Source organism: Coloeus monedula, assembly GCF_965178545.1.
Source record: "Coloeus monedula genome assembly, chromosome: 11".
Classification (NCBI taxonomy): Eukaryota; Metazoa; Chordata; class Aves; order Passeriformes; family Corvidae; genus Coloeus; species Coloeus monedula.
This window is the reverse complement of record NC_138791.1, coordinates 526738-549311: the sequence shown is the minus strand read 5'-3', so window position 1 is coordinate 549311 and position 22574 is coordinate 526738. Positions and strand designations below refer to the sequence as shown.

Here is a 22574-nt window from a genome sequence, read left to right as displayed (position 1 = left end):
TCAGGAACTGCTACAACTACAGTGTGCACACGAGCACACTCAACTACAGCCAGCCAAGGGCTTTGGATCCCTAGTGCTTCTACCATCCACATGCATAATATACATTCAGTGCTTCAGAAATCCCCTAGGAAGTTGGGTGTTGGTATAACCCACCCTCACAGAGTATTCCATTCTAACAACAATGTAGATAGCAAGCTATCCCAAAATAGACTAGTACAAAACTATTAGCTTCAGTCTCCACAGCACGCATGAATAAATACAGCCTCAGTGCCAGCAAGGCTATTTATTTCCTCTGCAGAACAGGAGAGGAGGTCCCAAACTCCACAGCCCGTTCCAGCAGCCCCTGCAGTCACCCACAGCAAGTTTACAGTGACCCTTTCTCTTCTACTCACGTCTTGCACTTGCTGAACCTGATGCTGAACTACAGTATTCCAAAGAGGTATGTCAAATTTTACTTCTCCCGTGCACCTTCGCAAGATGTTCCCTTTCAAGCCAAATCCCAAGCAGCAGAACAACCAGCACCTCACCTGTTCCTGCAACCAAACACCAGTTCACTAAGCTCTCCCTGCTCCTAATCCTACCACCCTGCCTGTCTTCAGAAAATGTTACTTCTTCAGAAACTTCCTCGATGGACTGTTTTTGACATTTACTTTGTTCATGAGAAGAACACATATACTCATTTTTCTCACAATGATGCTGTCCTCTAGCATAATGTGTGGGAGAAACCATAAACATTTTTGGAAAAATTTAAAGACATCAGACTTACAAAGCTCCTAACTAAAGGAAGGCAAACTTAGGCTTCACCCCACCCCCACCCACCAGTCTTCACAGGTCTTAAATTAGAAAAATCCCTCCGATGTTTTTTAATTAAGGGTAGATAGATTTAAATTATGTCCATATATCTAAACCCAACCTCTCTGCATGCACAACAAGCAGCTCTGATCTATAAAAAACCAAGTGAGAACTCCTTCTGCAGCACTAGGTGTGACATGGGTGTGCAGATAACGCAAGAGGAAGCTCGGTGTGCAGCTCCTCTGATTTCCTATGAGCTATTTCCTCTACCTCCACAGCCTCCAGTTCCCTCCCCATTTTATAGAGCTCTCTAACCCAGCACGAAGCCACTGCGTGTTCAGGGAATATGAGAATCCATGTTCAAATAACTCAACCATCACAGGGGAAAGAGCTGTATTTACCAAAGTACAGTTAACCCACAATGTAAAACTCCTAACAAGATGAGAGAGCCAGAGAAATATCTCACAGCTCTCACAAATGCAGAGGTACCCAGGAACATGCAGGCTTCAAAACCAACCCAGGGAGAGGGGACGTGGTAGAAATCACAGCCAGGAGTTTGGAATATTTTCAAGCCTAAATCTTGTGTAAACATTAATGGTGCTGGCTCAGAAAGAGAGAATCCTGCCTGAATAAATACACATGAGCACCTTTAGATACTGAGAACAAAATAGCCTCCCCAAAGTATTAGAGTTGTTAAGAACTCCACTGCCTAAATACTTAAATTTTAGCAAACCTACTTCGCATAAAATTTTCTTTTAAGAATTACTCCCTCCAAACTGAAAAATATCAGGTCACAACAAAACTAAGAACCCGCAGGATATTTGTTATAGCCTGGAGGAACCTGTTATTTTTATGTACTGCTGAAACCATCTGAGTGATTTATAATTGTTCTGGATAGAAGACATTACTCTTTTTCTCCTCTCTAATTACCAAAATAGATTAAATTCATAGCCAGTTCCTAGCTTCACACAGAAACCTACTCCAGACTCAAATGTTCCTAAAAATATGAAAATCAGTTTCATTATTTAAAGTCAATCAGTATTCTCAAACCCAACTTCTCCAAACAAAGTGAGAAAACACTACAATTTAACAACTGTCTTATGCATATGTAAATTTTAAAAAATCACCTATACATGTAAATAAAAATCACACCTTCAAGACGCATTTCCTCTGTGCCCATCAGGAGGGCTACACCAAAGTGAGAACAAAACTGAAGGAAGACTTAGAGAAAAAAATATATATGTAGCAAAGCGATTTAGAAAGACAATAAATCGTGTAAGAGAAAAGGAAAACCAGAGAAGGAAAGTGCTTTAAGCTCAGGAGTATCTTTGGCGTGTATTATGTATGCGACCACTATAACCATGAAATATCCTTGTTAACCTGAAAATGAACCCATTAAAACTAGATTTATCCACAGAGTTTCTTGACAGCTGAAAAAAATGAGGCATCAAACAGAAATTGCTGGTATCCTTCCCATCCCCAGGACAGCTGAGCAGTGCAGAGAACCAGTGCAGTTTGGACACGCATGGTGGTGGCTTCGTGGTGTGGACAGCAACAACCTCTCCCCCCACAGCCCTCAGTATCTGGTAATGAGCTGCCAGCTCCCAGGGCTAACCTGACAAAGACAAATAAATATACACCTCCCAAACCTTCTCCAGCAAAACTGGGAGGATGTTGTGCTTACTGAGATTTTGCAAATTTGGGGTACTTTTTAATGACAGCAAAGGGACTCAGTATGAGTGTGCTCACACTCCTATAACTGCTTTCAGAGATTAGGAATAAGGCCTGTCACCAAGAAACCAAAAAGGAGCTAATGCTGCAGCTGCACTGGAAAGTAAACAAAATGCTACAGGTGGTATTGCTGTCAAATGCAGCAACTTCGTTCAGATGTAATGTACCTGAGTCAGGTCTGAGACAGAAAATGCTTAACAAACTAACAGCCAGTTCAACATGCTACAAAACTATTGCAAGCACCAAATTCTCACTGATATCAAAACAGCTGGCCTCCTGTTGGGTACTATGCATTTCCATGTTGCATTAAACCAAGTCTCTACTTTAATACATTAAAAGAAAAACAACATTCTTATTTTACCCCATTCATTGCTTTCACTAATGATCTCCAAGTCTCAGTAACAAATAAGGAAGATTTATAATGCACCCACAAACAGGTCAAGGTAAGGACCTTCACTGCATGGGCCCTAAAACTTTTTGCTGAAAGAACAAAACTATTGCCTAGCTACAAAAGGTCCCCAAAAGTTCAAATGATAGGATGTTTTTGCTATCATGCAAATTCCCACTATCCAAAAAACATAACACCATTTGGCTTCTACACTGACCAGGCAAGCACGACTGCAGCACACACGGCCATAACCTCCTCACTTTAACCAAGGCCAAGCCCAAGGCATCGCGTTCGGCAGAGCTGAACATGCCCTGCAAGAACGAGCTTCGCCTCCGCTTCCAGTTCATTCCACACGTGCTTTGCCCGGCACAGCGGCCCCGGCCTGGTGACCCAATCCCCGCCACAGCCGGGGCCACCGCGGGGTGGGACTTCCACTGCCGAGCAGGCTGAACTCAGGATGGCTGCACTCCAGCTCGGTGTTTCTCCACTGATGGGCCCGGCCCAGCAAGCAGGGAGCTAAGAGGGAGCAACAGTGATTCCCGCCCTGTTGGCAGAACTAGGAGAAACTTCACCCAAAGTCACCTTTGGGGTGAGCTCCTAGGAGAGAGGCATCTGTACCCCAGGGCTGCAACCCAGCCAGAACGTTGCTAATCCACCGAAAGGCCAAATAACATTAAGCTGCTGCTAGTGATCGAGCAATTCCGAAGGTTACATAATATTTTTCTACACACAAAAGTAATTTAAGATAATAAAGCCTACAAGTATGTGCTTCCCTCCTGCTGCTCTTCCCTCCCCAGCGGGAAGGTGAGCAGGCAACTCCTAAAACTGCAGCTTCATCCCCGGGCTTGTTTTTCCAGCGTCTTGTGTTTCAATACACACAATCGCTCAGCTGAAGAGAAACCATCGTAAATCAGGAAAGCCGTGGGCAGAGATGCGACGTGGTCATATCCTGCAACCTTTGAAATCGTGGCCTTCGAGCACAAGATGGCCATGGAGCCCAGCTCCAACATGAAGGGCTGTTTGTGGGGCCAGAAAACCGAGGTTGCCCCTTAAAATAAGGAGTTTAAAAGAAGGACTGTCAGCTTGGCACTGCTGATCGCACAAACCAGAAGTGTTGCTGTTATGGAGTAAGGAGCCACTTATTCTACAACTGGTTTTAAAAGCTTCTTGATTCTGAGAAAACGCTGACCAAAACACGGAAACCTCCATAAAGCCAAAAGTGGCACCCCTGTGTTTTTTGCAGCGAGCCATTTCCCCTCCAGCCCAAGTTTAAACACCTCGCCTGAGCCGGGAACTTGTTGCAGATCCATCCTGCGCGAGAACTAAACTGATTAATTATTTTTTCCTCCCCTCAATAATTAATTACAGAGATGCTTTTCGCCCACCCGCTCTCCCCTGCGGTACCACAGCCCACAAGGCAAGAAGGGACATTTTGAGTCAACGGAGCGAAAGAACATGGAGGCAGAAGCCGCCCTGCTGCCGGGCCGGGCCATGGGCGCTGCCGGTCGCCCCGCCAAGGCCTCCCGGCCTCCGGCCTTTGGCGGGGCGGCGGGGAGCGTCATGTAAATAAGCCAAAATCCCCCCGGGATTGAGGCCGCCAAAAGTTGTGCCGCCCCCGCGGGTCTGGGCGACATTTTGAGGCGCTGAGAGGAGCGGCTGAGGGTGCCCTCCCTCCCCCCGCGGGCAGCCCCCGCTGCCATCTTGGAGCCGGCAGGGAGCGGCGGGGAGGGGGCGCCGGGACCCCCGGGCGGGGGGGACCCCGGGCTCCTCCTCACCTTGATGTGGAAGCGGATGAGGGCCAGGCGGATGCAGTGCGCCATGCAGACGGGCGGCAGGAACCAGACCTTGGGCGGCGGGGTGCCCTTGTTCTGGACGTGGCTGACGATCTGCTGCGCCGTCTGGCGCTCGTTGCCCTGGCGCTTCACCCACTCGTGCAGCCGGGCCTTCTCCAGGGCGCCGTTGAAGAAGACGAAAAGCTCGATGTTCCCGTTGAAGCAGGCCTTGGCCAGGGCCGCCAGGTAGCCCAGCATGTGGTTCCACTGCCCGCCGCTCACCCAGTCCGTGTAGAAGCCGCCGTAGAGCCGGTGCAGGCAGTTGTCGGCGTCGATGAGGAGGCGCAGCGGGGTCTGGGGGGGCCGCTGGCGGCCCCCACCCACGAGGCTGCCCCGCGCCAGCTTCTGCAGCTCGACGGGCACCACGGCGCTGGGGCAGTGCTTCTCGATGTAGTCCTGGAATCCCTGCACTCCCATGGTGAGGACCGGGCGGCGGCGGTGGGCGGGCGAGCGGGGGCCCGGCGGCGGCGGCGGCGGCAGCAGCGAGGTCTGGGCTCGGGCCGGGCGGCGCGGCGGCAGCGGGCGGGCGGTGGGAGCGGTGGAGCCGGGTGGGAGCGCTGGCTGCCGTCGGTGGCCGATCAGGGGGGAGTTGTATGGATTAGTGGGGGGCTCATGGCTGCCGCGGCCGCCATGTGCTGCGCTCACAGAGCCATGGCTCGGGGATCCGGGCGGCTGCGGCTCCGACTGCCGGGGGGCGGGGGAGCGGCCGGGCGCGCAGGAAGCCAACCCGCCGCCGCCGCCGCCTGCGGCAGCGAGAGCGGAACGGGCGGGACTTGGCGGCGGCGCCGCTGCCACTCACACACCGCGCGGGGCCGCGGCGGGAGCGCGGGGGGAGCGGAGCGCCCTCGGCGCCGCCCGTGCCCGGAGCCCAGAGCCCCTCACGGCCCCCTGCCCTGCCCTACCCTGCGGCTCTGGCCCGGCCCGGCCCGCCCGCCGCGGCCGTTGCATAACCCGGGCATGCGCGGGAGCGCGGCGGAAGCGAGTGGCGGGGAAGGGGAGGGGGCCGGGGGCGGGGAGCGGCGGCGGGAACCGGGGCCAGGGTCTCACGGCTCGGCCCGGATCGGCCTGCCCGGTTCTGGCCCCGCGCTGCCGGGCAGCGGCGGTCCCTCAGCCCCGCGGCCGCTGTGGCGGGCCCAGCTCGGGGGAGCGGCGCCCCGGGCACCTGTTGCTCGAGGGTCTTGGGCCGTGACCGGGCAGCAGAAGCGCCCCCGCAGCGGTTCGGCTCGGGCCGGGGAGCTGCGGGGCTCCCAGCCTGCTGCCGCGCCCGGCCTGACCATAGCGCCTTCCCGTCCGCGCAGACCCGACGGCCGTGGCCGGTAAAAGTGACCGGCTGGGCTGACCTCTCCCTGCTGAGCGTTTGCTGCTGCTGGTGAAGCTTCCAGATCGTAGAGTACCCCGGGCTGGAAGGGTCCCCCAAGGATCATCCCGTCCAACTCCTGTCCCTGCCCAGACATCCCAAATCCCGCCCTGGGCATCCTTGGCAGCGCTGTCCAAAGGCTCCTGCAGCTCTGGCAGCCTCGGGGCCGTGCCCATTCCCTGGGGAGCCTGGGCAGTGCCCAGCACCCTCTGGGGAAGAATCTTTTCTTGATATCCACCCTAACCCTGCCCTGGCCCAGCTCCAGCCGCTCCCCTGTGTCCTGTCCCTGTCCCAGGGAGCAGAGATCGGAGCTGCCCCTGTGCTGCCCCTCGGGAGGAGCTGCAGCCCCCGCTGAGCTCTGACCTCAGTCTCCGGTTCTCCAGCTGAGCAAACCAAGAGCCCTCAGCTACTCTTTGTACGGCCCCTCCAGACCCTTAAACATATTCATTGCTCTCCTTTGGACACTCTCTAATAGCTTTAGATCTTGTATTGTGGCACCTGAAACTGCACACAAGACTTGAGGTGAGGCCACACCAGTGCAGAATAGAGAGACACAATCACCTTCCTCAGTGATTTTGGTGGCCTTTTCACCTTAGACATGCTTAAAAGGGCAACTGCTTGCATCTTGAGACCTGCCATCCACAGAGCAGCCAAACTGTTGCCATAACTGGTAAATGAGCATAAATATCAACTATAAGGGAAGAAACCCATAAATGAGCGTAAGTATCAACTACCAGAAGAAACCTGCTCTTCGCTGCACAGGCAGCAGGGAATTATCTGTCTTTGGTTTTACTGGATGAAATTATTTTTTAAAAGGCCAAGGTGAGGACTGTGCCCAAGCTTCAGGTTTATCACTGCAATAATGCCACAGCGCCTGAGCAGTTCTCTGCTGTTCAGGTGTTGGAAAACTACAGGAAATGTCAGGCTGCTGATGCTGTATGTTCACATTAATATTTTATTAATGAGGAAAAGCATATTGTTAATGAGATTTCAGTCAGGCTGGATTGGCACCCACAGTAAATATTCCCAGCAGGGAATAGCAGTTGCAGCAGGAATGGGCCAGCTCACTCCCAGGAGGTGAGTGCCATGGATGTGTGTATCTGAGCCCACCTGGTGCAGCATCAGGATGATGGAATAAAGAATACTGAAAAAGCTATGGAAGTAACCAATGACAAGTGTATGTTTTTTCTTAGAAATCTGTTTTTGCAGTAATCTGAGAATGTGGTTTCCTAAGTAAATAGTCTGGTCTCTTTCCGAGCTACTTTTCCCTTAGAATCCTTAGATTATCCAATAAGGATATAGATACGTTATAATATCATTGGAATAATAAACCCATTTGGAACACTTTGAGGAACACACAAAAATGGCAGCAGGACAGTAGTGCTAATAGAAGGAAAGCAGATCGAGGAGGAAGAACTTCAGAATTCCAAATATCCCAAAAATCACAAAAATTTGGTCAAAATAACAAGTGTTGTCATACATGAGGTGTCTAAAAGGCAGGTTATCAGAGAGTCCTGCATGTATTCAATGCTCCAACAGTGGAAAGCTTGATCACAAACAAGCCATTCTCTAAGTAGCCTTGTGAGCAATAACTGAGCCAAGAAGAATTTGCTTCTTGTTGTTAATTGTCTCACAGGGTCTTTAGTTCAATAGTCTTAGGAATGGAAAATCATCTATAAATAAAAGATGATAAATTTGCTTGTGTTTTTTTTCTATTTTGCTGTTTAGGAAGGAAACTAGTCCAGAGCATGTGCCACGAGGAGCCTGGCTGTCAGCATCCTTGGAGTCAGGGAGGCGCAGCAGAACTGAACACTGCCCGGCTCATGTGCCCAGCCACAAACACAACCCTCCCTTCCCAAAGAAAAGAAAAGAGAGGAAAAGCACAAGGGGAAACAAGGTGCTTCCAGAACTTATTTAATACAAACTAAAAGTTTGGCCAGACAAGAAGACAATGGAAAATAAGTTACATTTACAGAAAACAAAATTACTCTGGAAAGCAGGTAGATTAAGCTAGATTTAAAGAGCAGTTAATCAAAGACTGAGGCAAACAAGATGTTTTTTCATCAACCAGCAGCAGAAAGCCTCCAGGATTCATCAGTCTTCTTCCTCAGCACTGAGACACAGCGTCTTCCACTGTTCCTGGATGTTGGTTGTGTAAAGGAAGGGTTAATGGCAGTTGGTATTAAAGTCAGTGACTCATTATCCAACCTGAACAGAAGAGAATTAGGAGTGGCTCCCTCAAAGGAAGGAACTGAACAGTCATTAGGAAGAACTAACGAATAACCATGTCAGAGCAAGAACAGAGATGAATGTTATCAGTTTAGTCTTGGTTCCTTTGCTAACGAAAATCAGTCCCACAGTGAGAGGAACGTGGACACAGGCTGTGCAACAGACTAGCCACTGTGACCTGAAAGGTCCATCTGCCTGGCAGTAATAGATACATATGTTATCCAAGGAAAGCACTTGTTTGACGTGATTTCCCGTAATATTTCTCGTCTTTTCTCAGCCTGGTGCATCTTGCTGTGGAGCTGCTGCCCCAGAACTTCTCAGTTCTTTCTGCTGTAGAAGAGCTCCCAGCCTTCACGTCGCTGCCAGGTCTGCAAGTGGCCATGGGCTCGCCCTGTGGGCTGGGTGCTTTTCTGCATTGCTACTTCAGTGCTCGCAGTTCTAGGCACGCCTGTCACTTAGTCAAAAAGAGTTGCAAAAATACAAGAAATTGAAGAAAAATTGTTGGCGTTTAAAAAAGTATTGGGGATAAAATTTGTCACTTGTTGCAATCTTGCTCTGATTTTGTATCATTGTATTTGCTACCATGTGTGACATCCCTTTCTTGTCTCTTAGGTTGCTGCAATTAAACCATATACCATCACACAAAATTTATGGAAGATTTTCCATGTTCAGGTATCTCCACAAAATATCAACAAACACCATCTTGCTTAAGCATATTGTAACTTTTTTCAAATATAGATGATACTTCAGATGGTCCATTTTCCTCTTAGGACAATGATGTGGATATAGAAGGCGTACCACTGGGTTATTTAAAACACTTATCGGTCTCTCCATCAGCATCAGCTCTCTAGGGACTTGGAGTCTATTTCAGGAGCTTCTCCTTTTTTCAGCTTTCTGCAAGACATAAGATTGCAGAACTCCATAGGTGATTGCTCAGCTTGAACACATTTATTGCTAACAGCTGGGTTTTTTTCTGAGAAATAATACGATTCTTTTAGCAACAGCTTGGTAATATCAACTCTCACAGCTTCTTTTGTAAAACTTTCTTTTTGCAAAGCAGACTTTGCTGAAATCTTAAATTTCAGCTGATCTGCCCTCACCCAATAAACATTCCTCTGCTCTAACATTTCAATTTAATTTAAAATTTAGTTTCTGCTATAACTTCCACCATAACATTAAAATTGTGTGGAACTTTTTTCACTGATACGTGGTGAGTACAGCTTGCACCTTCTCGCTGGGATCAGCCCTTTTTTGTGGAAGCGTGGAGCTCCTACAGGTACTCGAGCTGGGGGGTGGACTATTCCTCTGCTTTCTCACTGACTACAATGAACTTTGGTTTTCAGCATCTTCATTTGCTTTTCTGTTCTGCTCTGGTGTTGTCTGTGTGGAATTTGTGCCCTTCTCAAGCTCTCCATCTCTTCCAGCCTAAGCCCCTGGTTTAACTCTGAGGACTTTTAGCAAAGGCTGTAGGATGCGTACAAGGTCTTGTAAGATCATCGAGTCCGACCATCGACTATCAAATCCACCACTAAACCACGTCCCTAAGTGCCTCATCTACATGTTTTTTTAACACTTCCAGGGATGTTGACTCCACCACTTCCTCGAGAATCTGTTCCAATGCTTAACCACTCTTTCAGTAAAGAAATATTTTGTAATATCCAACTTGAACCACCCTTGGCACAACTTGAGGCCATTTTCCATTGACCTATTGATTGTTACCGGGAAGAAGACTCCAACACCCACCTCGCGACAACCTCCTTTCAGGTAGTTGTAGAGAGCATTAGGGTTTCCCCTGAGCCTTCTTTTTCTCCTTCTTTTCTCTTTGAAATGATAGTGAAACATGCCAGGCCAACACTGACCTCTTTTGTAGACAGCAAGTATGCAAAAGCCGCTTGCTACATGACCGGCAGAGGAAAAGAGTTTCTCTGATAACGTGCAGTGAAGCCGACACTGAGATGTTGGACTACCAGTCCAAAGAAAAGATGATTCAAAAGATAGCATATCTTACTAGAGCCACTGCTATGCTCCAACTCAAAATTTTTGATTTTCCATAGAGGCCAACTCTTGAGGAGTTTGGAACCCTGGGCACATGTGGGGTAAATGATGGTGTTGTTCCAGCAAACTTTTAGGGCAAGAAAATGACTGGTAGCGAGTCCTCTGAGTGCCTGGGAAAAGCAGGCTGGAGGAGGAGGGGGCAATGACGCTGGCTGAAAGAATTCCTCCTTTCAGAGAACAAGCAGCGCTTTCACAGCAGTGGATGCTCGGCCATAGCACACACTACACAGATTACATCAGGGCCATTCTCTGCCTTTGATTAGTTTTAAGGAACAAAAGCATGAAAATTTTAAGTTCTAGACTTGAATTTTCAAGAGAAAAAGCATAAATAATAAGGGCATTATGAAGCAGGCAGCAGGAGCTGGTGGGGAGCACTGGTTCTTCAAAAACCTGGAACAGTAGTGTGCTGTTCCTGTAGCAGTTGTGTGAGACAGACAAAAAGCCAGTATTTAAAGTCTGGTCTACAGCAGTTTTTTGCAGGAGCATCAATAATATTACGAAAAGATACTAATAGAATGCTACAGCTTGAAATTATAACAGATAAGATGCATTTGCAAATGGTATCGCGAGAGCAGGTCTGAGCTAAAATGCATCTACTGTGGCCATTTCAGAAGAGCAGCTATTTACACTTCCAACACTTTAAAAACATGTCATTTTTGTTGGCATTTCTGCAATTAACACAAGTATCTCAGGCATGGAAGTAACAGATTTAGCTACCTAAATGTGGGGTAGGGCTGGCAGGTTTGGGAACACCATCCAAGCCAGACCTTCACTTTCAGTCTGCTACAGCAACTGAATTCTTCATCTTGCCCAAGCACACGCCAGCACGGTCTGCCAGTGTGTCGCCCATAGATGTGGATTACTGAGTTGTTTTTCTTACCGTTGTCTGCCCTTTTTTCATCCCTGTGGCTCTTGCTGCAGAGTCTAAAATGTGAGTATAAAAAAACCTAAATTGATTTGAATTGCAAAGTATAAAGTTCTGGGGCTGCGCCTGCTTGAATCAGCACACAGGATGAAATGAGGTCCATACACTTTCAAAGTAGTGGTCTGGACACAAGGGATACTTTGTGCTGGTGCCTTTCCTGTCGCATAATGGCTCTACCATGTCCATCCCAGAGGCATGGCCACCACTCCTGGGACAGGGTGCTCCTTGAACTGGTGCAGTTGGAGAAGCAGACAATCCTCCTGTTGTCCAGAACTGGCCCACGAGCCACCAATTAGAGTGCTTTGAACGACAGCATTCTGTTCAAAGGGCTGCTAATTGTATTTTAATGATGATTTAAATGCTGCTGCTGATAATTTCAGAGACATCCAGATCACTAATTACTCATAGTCTATGTTGAGCTTTAAGCAGGCGCAGGCAAAGCACTGTAGAAGCATCAAGTAATGTTATTAATGTTCTCAAAGGCCTCCACTGCCCTCCCACATGTCAAAAGCATCATCTCCTGTTCCCAGGCCCAAACCCAGCCCTGGCTGCTCACATCTGGGATCCAGCTGCCCAGCTGCAGCACAGGTTCTTGCAGCATTCTGGAAGTAAGGGAAGAGAAATAGCGAATCAAAATTACTTACATTCATTAAACAAAATTCTACCAATATTAATAAAAATTAACTAAAATTCTTACAACAACACCACTTCAGAACATTTTACCTTTAAGATAAAATACTAGCTCAATTGAACTGCACACCTGAGCACAGCGTGGTCAGGATGTCTGAATAAACTCACCAAAAATGCAGATCCTAACAACCTGTCTGCACAGACGGGAAGGGCATTGACCTGTTGGAGCAAGTCCAGAGGAGGCCATCAAGATGATCAGAAGGATGGAGCACCTCTGCTACGAGGAAAGGCTGAGAGCATTGGGGTTGTTCAGCTTGGAGAAGAGAAACTTCAGGGTGACCCAACTGCAGCCTTCCTGAAGGGAGCTTACAAGGTGGAAGGAGGCTATTTACAAGGAGCTGGAGTGACAGAGCAAGGGAGAATGGCTTCAGACTGACAGAGGGCAGGTTTAGGTTAGATATTAGAAAGAAATTCTTGGCTGTGAGGGTGGTGAGGCCCTGGCACAGAGTGCCCAGAGCAGCTGTGGCTGCCCCATCCCTGAAAGTGTTCAAGGCCAGGTTGGGTGGGACTTGGAGCACCCTGGGATAGTGGAAGATGTCCCTGCCCATGGCAGGAGGTGACATTGGATGATCTTTGAGGTTCCTTCCAAGGCATTCGGTTCTGGGGTTCTCTGGCTCTTGGCTCGCCGTTGCAGCAGGAGCAGCGCTGTGGTGGGACCGCGGCCGGCCTGCAGAGCTCACAGAGCCAGACGTGTGCTTGTGCAGAGAGTCCCAGGGAGTTCAGTTTCCCAGGCTGGCAAATCAATACCTGCCATAAGCATGAAATTCTTTCCCAAATGTTTACTTGTATTCTGTACAAGATGCCCATAGTTTGTGGAGGAATCCATTCTCCAGAAAAAATATTTAGAGTGCAAGTCACAGTTTTCCCCTTCAGAAATTCAGCCAAAACACACCAAATCTGCTATCCACTTACAGCATAGTGCTGGTCAAGATGTTTATACATAAAACACTCTGTCAGTGAGAGTAAAGCACATATCTTGCCTGCGTAATTAATATCTAGAAATGGGGAAGCTGGCTGAGTCCTGTTCTAAAATACGTGCTTTTACGAGAATGTAGGTTAGCTGTAGTACAGTGGATTTTACATGCCAAATCTAAGCAGTGAGAATTTTGAAGAGACTTTCAATGATGCAGGAAAAAAAGGAAGGCTTGTTTTCTCACTGAAAAATAAAATGCATGTAAATAGATCGTAACGCTGATTTTTTTTTTGTGAAGATCTGTGTGAGATGAATCCCTTTATTGTCCTAGAGTGTATTAGTGTCACTAATCTACCCTCAATTAGATGTGAGATTACTGGCCTAGGACAGGAGTGAGGAGCTTGCTCCACTCTGTGCCCAGGCACATGGTGAAGAGAGTGAGATCCTCTGTGCTCACCTTCCCCCAGCAATGTGGTGCCTGGAGCTGCAGGGGCACCTCTTTGCCTCAGCAAGCCCCTGAAGAAGCCTTAAAGGAGACATTTGCTTGTGCAGCTCGGGTGGCTGGTACAGAGCAATGAGATTTGCATGTGGGAAAAATTTTGCATGCAATTTTTTGCAACCATCTGACCTAGGAGTTTTACTTTCTACATAAACAGTTTGTCTCACTTGTCTGAGTAAGGCTTTAAGTGTGTTTTTTGTGTGTCTCTCCTTCTCTGAGGGCTGTGCCAGCTGTGGCATCTTTGGAAATGAAAAGTCCTGAAAAATTCTTGCACTTTGTTACCAAGTGCTGCTTTTTTTCCTTTTACATCATTGATGGTATTTGAAACTGAGTAGATTTGAGGGCAAATAATTCCCCCCTTTTCTGTTTCAGCTATCACCTGCCTCAGCTGCCAGCGTGCTCCTACAAACCCCACAGCTTGCACAGAGCAGCTGAGCTGAGCTGATGCCAGAAAGGTGAAGGTCTTGTAAGAGGTAACGTTTAAGCTTGTGTATTCCTGGGTTTTTTAATTACAGGTTAGTCATTTGGTTTTCATGCTTTTCAGCAAGGTCTGAGATGTTGGTGTCATAGGTTTTCTGCCTGATCTACACAGATTACTTCCTTATCTTCATTTATCCTTTTAAAGATACATCACTTGAACTTTATCCTGTGGCTTTCTTTCCTAACATCAATCAGGAAAACATTCAAAAAATTAAAGAATTAAGTATTTTTGGATAATGGATAATCTCTTTTGCAAGAGATGAAAAGTGTTAAAACCTCACAAGCTTGTCACTCAATGACAGAAACCCTGATTTCTGAAAGTTGTACACACATGCAGCCTGGCCTGAGTTCAATGTCATGACTGCCATGAAACTGGAAACATTAATTAGCATAAAAAAATTGTAATCTGGTTCTGAAAAAGCAAAAAAAAAAAACAAGAAAAAAGGAAAATACTATACAGTTGTCATTTGTGAGAGCATTCTTATTTTCCAGAAGACATCAGTTTAATTCTCCAGATACTCTCACTATACCCAGCAACTTTTGATCTCCCCCCACATAATACAGCACAGGAGAGTGTCTCTTTAAATTCATTTATAAAATAATTCAGGACTGTGGGTGTCTTTGATCTGTTCCTCTCTGCTAAAGTACAGAAGAGAAGAACATGTCGCTTAGCAACCCTGCTTAGCCGGCACTGGGGGAGGCAGGAGAGATGGATGGTCCAGAGCCACAAAAGGGGAGGTTTAAGCCCCATCAGGAAACTAAATTTCAGACAATCTTTCTCAAAACTGAAGCAAGCAAACATGGTTGTTTGCAGAATTGAGTAATTGGGTAATCTCACTTTTTCCTCTTTTTTTATATCCACTTATGGTCTATTAATAGCAATCTCCCAACCAAACGAGAAAATCCAGCATGGGATGGACAACACGGGCTTCGAAGCTTCGGGGCTGGGTTGCAGCTGAAGGGAACCTGAAGTTTAATTTTAAACCAGTTCAATAGATTTTAAATAGAATTAGTGTTGTCAAGACTAATCGTAATTAATTTCATACCACAGTTTTAATCTTAACACTTCAAATAAATGTTGTGTGAGTCTCATCCTGTTGTACAGTTGGACAGCCTAAGTGTCCCCAGCCTGACTTATTCAGGGTCACTTACCTTGTTGTAAATAAACCCCAGAATTCTCCGAGTGGTTACCAGGCTGTGATTTCCTGGTAACTAGGTAACATCGTAGAGCTGCAAAAAAATACCAGTTAGGAAAGTAACTTTGCACTGAAGGAGATGAGCAGCCCTCAGCCCTCTGTCCTTCCTGCAGCCGCAGGCTGGTGACATCCCACAGAGCCATGGCAGGAGCAGGCACCAGCTCAAACCCTCCTGCTCTTGCCCTTGCTGACCAGTGCTGGCCTGGAGCAGCCCTGATTTATTTTTTTCCCAAACATCAAATTCCACAGCAATGTATGGCTGAGTTATGGAAGAAAAAGTGTTGCTAAAAACCTGTGTCAGAGTGGCAGAACTACCCACTTCAGCATCTCACATAGACAAAAAATAGTTCAGAATGAAATACAGGTAAATTGTTACAGCTGGTCTTCTATTAATGATCATAAAGATTATTTAGAATCTTCTTCATTTTTGCACCCCTTTCATTTACTAATCACCTATAACTTATAACTGAACAGTTAAGAGAATCCCTAAATTCTAATGGTTCAGGTTTCTCCCAGAGCTCAGTACGGACAATCCTGTGCTCAAGCTCTGTAGTAAAACTGCAGATTATTAGACTGAGCACCAGTCTATCCACAGGCAGGAAGCTTGTCTAAACTGGCATCTGCTGCATATTCCAGCAATTACTAACATACCTGAAAACAGACATTATTGGACTCTGAAGCAATGTTGTTTTTATCTAGTAAGGGAAGTGGTAAGTGCTAGTGTGGAGCTCATTCAGAGCTAAGGTTTTTAGAAGAGTGTACTGAAGAATTCACAAGTGACAAGATAATTTTTACTACCCATATATAGCAAAGACCTATACAGTAGAATCCTGTCTTCAATGGGAATTTTACTGGTTACTGTTGGAGTGCCTGGATTTTACCCAGGATCTCTGAGTGTGCTTTTTGTATTGGCAAATGCTCATGTAATGTGATTCTTTGGAGAAATTTAATTAAAGAAAAATGCGTAAGGCACTTGGCATTAAGTGGTGTAAGTTTGTTAACGTACAATATGGAGAATGAAGCCCAAATTAGAAGCAAATAACACTAACTCAACTGTGAGCATTTCCATTAAAATTGCTTTAGTAAGAAACTTCTATTTTTGCAACACATATTTTCTCTATACTCACTTTTATGGTCCAAACAAATGTAGAGGCTTTATTTGAAGTGTCACAAGCTGAAGCAAACCCCGTTGACTTGACTTTGTCTTTGCTCTCAGTTACACCACAGTTAACAATTCTTTACTGTAACTCAGTACTGAGAAAGTAATTTTGCTGACTGACTTAATTGAGGGTGAGGAATCCAGCAACGGTAGAACTCTTTTACTTGCACTTGTGTTTACAGTACCAGTTCATACACGTAGTGGGTTTTAGGAAACAGAAGTATGTCATATCCGTAAGGCCAAGATGCTTTTTGTTGGAGATTCTTCTTACAAACAGTTTCTGTGATTCCTCTGACAGATACGGAACATCTCCAGCTTCTTGAGCAGACTTTGTGAGGCTGATAGTCTTGAGGAATATGTTTGGGACTACACTGACTTCCAAACCTGTACAAATAACATAGCTTTCTGGTTATGGCATTTAGGTTCCCAGATCAGGATGATGCATGGAAAAAGCATGCAGATAAGGCATCGTTTGCCCAAACATGTCATCAGAAACTGACTTCCTAAAGGTATGTCTCAAGTGGGAGAATGCAAACAGATGTGTGATATTTTTCCATTTCAGATTGATCATTATAATATCACTATGATGCAGATTACCTTCATGACTTCTTAATCCCAGTACTGACAGAGGGACAGTAGTCTAAATTCACAGAAGCCTCATGTAGGAGAACTCTCAGTTTAGTGCAGGAATTCTTGAAAATATATTGACCCAGCTGACAGTACTGGGGAAAAGATTATCTCTGGCATGGGACCACACTGCAACAGCCCCTGTTCTCAGGGAAGAAGCTCTCATCTAAAATGTATCAGACCATTTCTTTCTCTTGTAATCTCCTCCTAAATGAAAAGAGAATTGTTCAGCTTTTTTCATGATGTATAGAAAAGTGTGAAGTTAAAAATAAATCTCAGCTCCTCCTCAGTGGAGGGACAATGGCTGTTTTTTTAACTAAAAGCCCACTGGTCCTGTTGCCTTCTGCTAAACAGTCAGGCATTGCAGAAAGGTTGTTTGGTGTTTGAGGCTCAGTTTCCCCAGCGATCAATAATTACAGCAAGGAGAACTGCAGAGAGGTTGGACATCTTTACTGCCTACAGTACTACCACCACATGTCTGACTCCAGCACCAGGCAGCTGGAATATAAATGGACTGAAAAATTCACTGAAATGCTTTGATGTTGTATAGATGTAGAATTTGAAAGGATTAGGAGTCTATTTTTAAAAGGAAATTAATAAAAGACATTATAAGGCTATGAAAAATACTGGGTGGTATAAAGGAAGATCAGGAAATTCTTGTTTTTCTCACAGTGTAAGGAACACAGGCATTCACAGAGAGAGATACAGTGTGCAAAAATATGCAAACAAACCAAAAGAAGCCATTCCCTGCTGGATTTCACTATGTGTCCTTACTGCCTGCTTCAGCTGAGTGGGGACCATGGGCCAGCCTGCCCAAACCAGCCCTGCTCACTCCTGTCTCTCACTGGAATCACCACGAGTAGCACCCGCATGGTGCTGCAGCTCTGAAAATTTGTGACTGGAAGCAAATGGTTTTGAAGGAGGGAAAAACTAGGTGCAGAGAGGTCCTTGTCCTCAGAAAGCCTGCTGAACCACGCCTTTTTCCTTGGAAGAAGTCATATTTACATGACAAATTTGCATGTAGCGGTGACAGTGGCAGAATATTTCCAAGAAAGCGGAATTATTAATGTTTTGGCAGCATGAGATTGTTTTTTTCCCAATTGCAAATGTTGCTCCATCTGCCACGAAACCATTGGTTCCAACAGCATGGCCTTCCCTGTTAGAGGGACATCACAACACATCGTGTCTGTGGTTGGGATATGAGGAGAGGAAGGTGATACCAGTGTGGAACACACTACAGTGGTGTGCCCCATTGGCAAGGAGTTGGCTGTGAGAAAACAAGCCAGCTAAGGAGGTGTATCTTCCTTCCTCTTTACTAGTCTGGGAACTGTTAAGTTAACTGTGTTTGACATCATCTATGTTAAGATTTTGATAACACCACTGGCTTAAATCTGAGTTACACCATAGAAATACTGCTTGGAAGGGGCCTTTAGATCAGCTCTTGCCTTCTGCTCAAAGCAGGACTGAACCAACACTGGATTACGTCTGCTGTGATTTTACCTGGCCTAATGTTTGGTGTCCCCCTCTGGGTAACCTCTTCTAGTGCTGCAGTATCCTCCCAGGGAAGCAGTTCTTCCTAATGTCCAGTCTGAACCTCCCAGGCTACAGTAACAGAATGATAAAATTACAGAATGGTTTGTGTTGGAAGGGACCTCAAAGCTCATCCAGTGCCACCCCCTTGCCATGGGCAGGGACACCTCCCACTCTCCCAGGTTGCTTCAAGCCCTGTCCAGCCTGGCCTTGGACACTTCCAGGGATCCAGGGGCAGCCAAGCTTCTCTGGGCAACCTGTGCCAGGGCCTCCCCACCCTCGCAGGGAAGAATTCCCTCCCAATATCCAATCTAAACCTACTCTCCTTCAGTTTGAAGCCATTTCCCCTTGTCCCTTGTAAAAAGTCGCTCTCCAGGAGCTCCCATTGGTCACTGTGGTGATTGCCACCTGTCACTGCCACAAAAAGCTTGGTCCTGCCTTCTTTTCAGTTCCAGTTCCAGCAGCTATTTGTTCACCCTTTGGTCCCCTCTGTTCCAGGCTGAACAGCCATAGCCACCTCCATCACCCGGAGCATGTGCTCCATGTCCCCCTGCTACCCTCACTTCCCAGTTCGATGTGTCCTCTTGACCTCAGGGACCCAAGCTGGAAACTATTCCAGGTGTGACACGACTGGCCTGAGGACACAGGGATAATGAGCTCGGCCTGCAGGCCGCCCTTCTTTGGCAGCAGGTGATGTGTAGTGTTCCCCAATTGCCATGAGCACACCCTTGGCTCACACTGTCACCTCTAGGTCCTCTCCAGCAGGGCTACTGCTCACCCAAACAGTTCCCAGCTTCTCCTGGCACTATGTTACCAGGTGTGGGCCTTTGTATACCTTGTTCAACTTGATGGGAATTCTGCTGGCTATCCCAAGTTCCCGAAGATTCTTCCCCAAAGGTTACAATGTGGCATGTCATCACCTCGACCCTAATTTAGCGTCATCTTCAGGTTTGTTGTTTCTACATTTGATACCATCAGCCGGGTGACACTGAAGGTGGTCAACAGCATCAGTCCTGGTGCTGACCCAGGAGAGCTCTGATTCCCTTCAGCCACCAGGCAGACATTGATGGCTCTTTCAGTCTAGTGCCTTTCTGAGTAAATTCTCTGACTGTGACATATGAACAGAAGGAACAAACTGCTTTTCTGTTTGGTACCTTAATGGTGACCTGTTCCTAAAGACTTTGAGCAGAGGATAGTGGACTATATAGTGTGCAATAGCAGCAAAGGCAAAGCATTGTTTAAATTAAATGGAATTCTATAAGTAGACTTCCAAAAATTACATTAAACTAGAAATTGTTCTGTTGTTCAATACCTAGTCCATTATTTTGGAGTATACAAAATATGGAGTATACATTGTTCTTTTGCAATTAAAAAAAATGAACATTTTTGTCTTTTGTTCTTCACTGGCATCACACCAACCTCTCACCATTTACAGCAGCAGGAGGGAGAGTCCTCAGTGCCAGGACAGCCAGGGGACTTCTGTGGCACATCCACATCCCATCCCTGCTTCAGCTCAGGACCCAACCTCACCTCCCAACCACAGCATTACTGGCTTACCTGGCACAGGTGAGTGGCTCTGCCTCTCTGCAGTCCTCAACATTTTCAGAGTGTAACATCATAACAAGTCTGTCTCTTCAAAACACTCTGTTTTTAGGAAAACATCACATGTCCCCAAAGATACCTTCCTGATTTCTTTTTTGAAATCTGAATAATAATGAGGGTAAAAGGTATGTGATTCCTTAAACCTAAAGGAGACATCCAGCATAAAAAAGAAATCTTAATTCTAAAATTACTATTTTAGTGATGACTTGTAATCTATGCAGTTTTATCTACTTGATAATACCCAGCTTAGTGTTAGATCTAAAAAAAAAGAATGAAATGAGAAAATTATTCCTTTGATATGCATTAAGTTATTCAGTTAGTAAATTAGTGAATCTTATCCTGTTATTAGCTATTAGCATGTTATACTTCTTGATGTTGCTCATGAAGAATGCATATGAAAATAAGGAAAAAAGTTTCCTTTTGAAGTTCCTGCCACTTGATTTCTTGACATTTCTTTTAATTTGTGACTAACCTCTTGAATGCAGTATTCCACTGTCTGGTTTTATGAGAGATTCTTCATTTTCAATTTGTTCTCCCATTGATCAGACTTTTTTTTGAATGGGTAGCTCTCAAGATAATTAGCCTTTCAAAGAAACCATGTTCTCCTAAATAGTTATTAATGAGTATCTCTCCCATTCAGTGCTCTTAGCCCTTTTTCATTAGGGGGTTTTCAAGGCCTGGTCAACCTGTGCCTGGTACTACTGAAGACAGCAGGAATCTCACTGCAGATTTGAGGGAGAGCAAGAGCAGACCCTGGGAGTGAAGAAACATCATTTGCATTCATTTTGTCTTTGGCAGATGGCTGTGTTCTAGGAGAACCTACAAACAGCTCTTGTGGCTCCAGGGTAGACTGAGGAGGGAGTAAAATGAGTGAAAGAAAACAAGGTATGTTTCCTTCTCTTTTGTCATCCTCCGTATGATCAAGGTTTCCATCTTCAGAAGAGCCCATCAGCTGCAGCAGCTGTGCTAAGGAGCCTCAATTAGACTGCCCTGTTCACAGTGCTGGAGACGAAAAGCTCTCTTTTATTTGAAGTCAATGTACATTACATAAACATAAACCCATTCAAACCAACAGTCATTCTGTATCTGAAGTTATTTTCCCACTAAAGAGTCAATCATCTTTAGTAAGACTACACTTTGTTTTAGGAATTTTTGCCAGTGTTACCCTTGCAATTAAGAGCACACTGGATAATAAAATACTCCAACACATCATGCACAGCTCCAGTGATCCGATCCTATTCTGGTTCCTGCTTGGCTTTTCTGGGCCAGTTCTTGTCCCTTCCCTTCCTCTCATCTTTAACCTTAAACTCTTAAGCCCCGAGCATGGACAGCTATTCTCCTGCTGAAATGCACAGGGAATTTTTATGTCACACCCTGTGCTTTCTATTTGCTCCTTCAAAACAGACTGAAACATCATCCTTATCCTTTATCTGCTTCCTTGTAAGCTCTTCTGCTGTCTCTCCCTGCTTCCTCCACGCTCGGTCATCAAAGAACCTCTACAACAAACATGAATTTTCCTTCTATTTCCAGACAGACTTCTATCCAAACCAGAACCTCATGGCATTTCTCCATGAAGGTGTAGTTATCTGTTCAAGGTCAGTATCCCAAAACAGGGTGGTTTAGAGTCTTCCAAACTCATTCCATCAGTTTATTTCCCAGTTTCTGTGAGCAGTATGATCACTCCTTTTTTGTCATGTCCATCCACTGTCTCAACTTCAGCAGAGGTTACACTATGGGTGAGCTTGGACCAACTGAATCCAAACTTAATACTTTTTTCTCCATGACAGAAATGGCATTTCAGATATGTCCTTTCCTATGCCAGCTAAGAACTAAAGCTTTGAACCAGGCTCTGATGATCTTACAGCTCATATCCGCAACATTCCTGCTTCCTGGGCTTGACCAGTGCCGTTAGAATGACCAAGTCAAATAATTTTATCTGATTTATGGCTTTACCTCCTTAGCAATCTCTTCAGCCTCCTTTTGTTTCCTGCTTCTCTGTCACTTCAAATAAGTTACTGTTCTTTGCTTTCCCAGTGCCCTCCTTGACCCACCTACTCCAGCAATCTCTTTCACTAGGAAATTACTTGTCCCTCCCACGGGCAATAATTCCAAAATTTCCTCTGCAGTCAAGAAGTCATTTAATCCACATATCTATCTCCTAAATTTCCTCGAAGCACTGTGAGTAGATGCTTATTTTCCTGTCCCTTGCACAGACGCAGGAACAAGGGCCGAGGGGGTTACCAGCAGCACGACCAACACCTCTCACCTGTGTTTGTCTGTTTTGTCCCCAGCTGTCACTTCCCTGCCCTGGGTTTGCTGTTTTCATCTGCAGTTATGCACAGCCAATTTCAGTGGTGTCTTATTCTGTGCTTCAGGTTTCTATAAGCAACAGAAAATAACAGTTGGCTATTTTGTCTCTGCTCGTCCTGATTCTGCAATCCCTAAAGACCAACATCTTCCTTTGCAATAAACACTGGACATTTTTTAGAAGAAATAGATTGAGAACTTTGGTAGAAAAACATCTCAGAAATATCAACATCTCCTTTCAGATAGAAAATCAATGTGAGAT

At 45.9% G+C, this 22574-nt stretch overlaps 1 protein-coding gene across 1 annotated transcript in view; it reads right to left on the bottom strand.

Moving 5' to 3' along the window:
- The window catches only part of FAM120A (family with sequence similarity 120 member A), a 49414-nt gene extending 43893 nt beyond the window's left edge, over positions 1-5521 (bottom strand). Inside the window, exon 1 of the mRNA XM_082288866.1 lies at positions 4687-5521. Within this exon, the coding sequence (XP_082144992.1) occupies positions 4687-5160 (474 nt within the window). The 5' untranslated portion in view covers positions 5161-5521. The remainder of the gene's footprint in view (positions 1-4686) is intronic.
- Positions 5522-22574: the final 17053 nt, after the last annotated feature.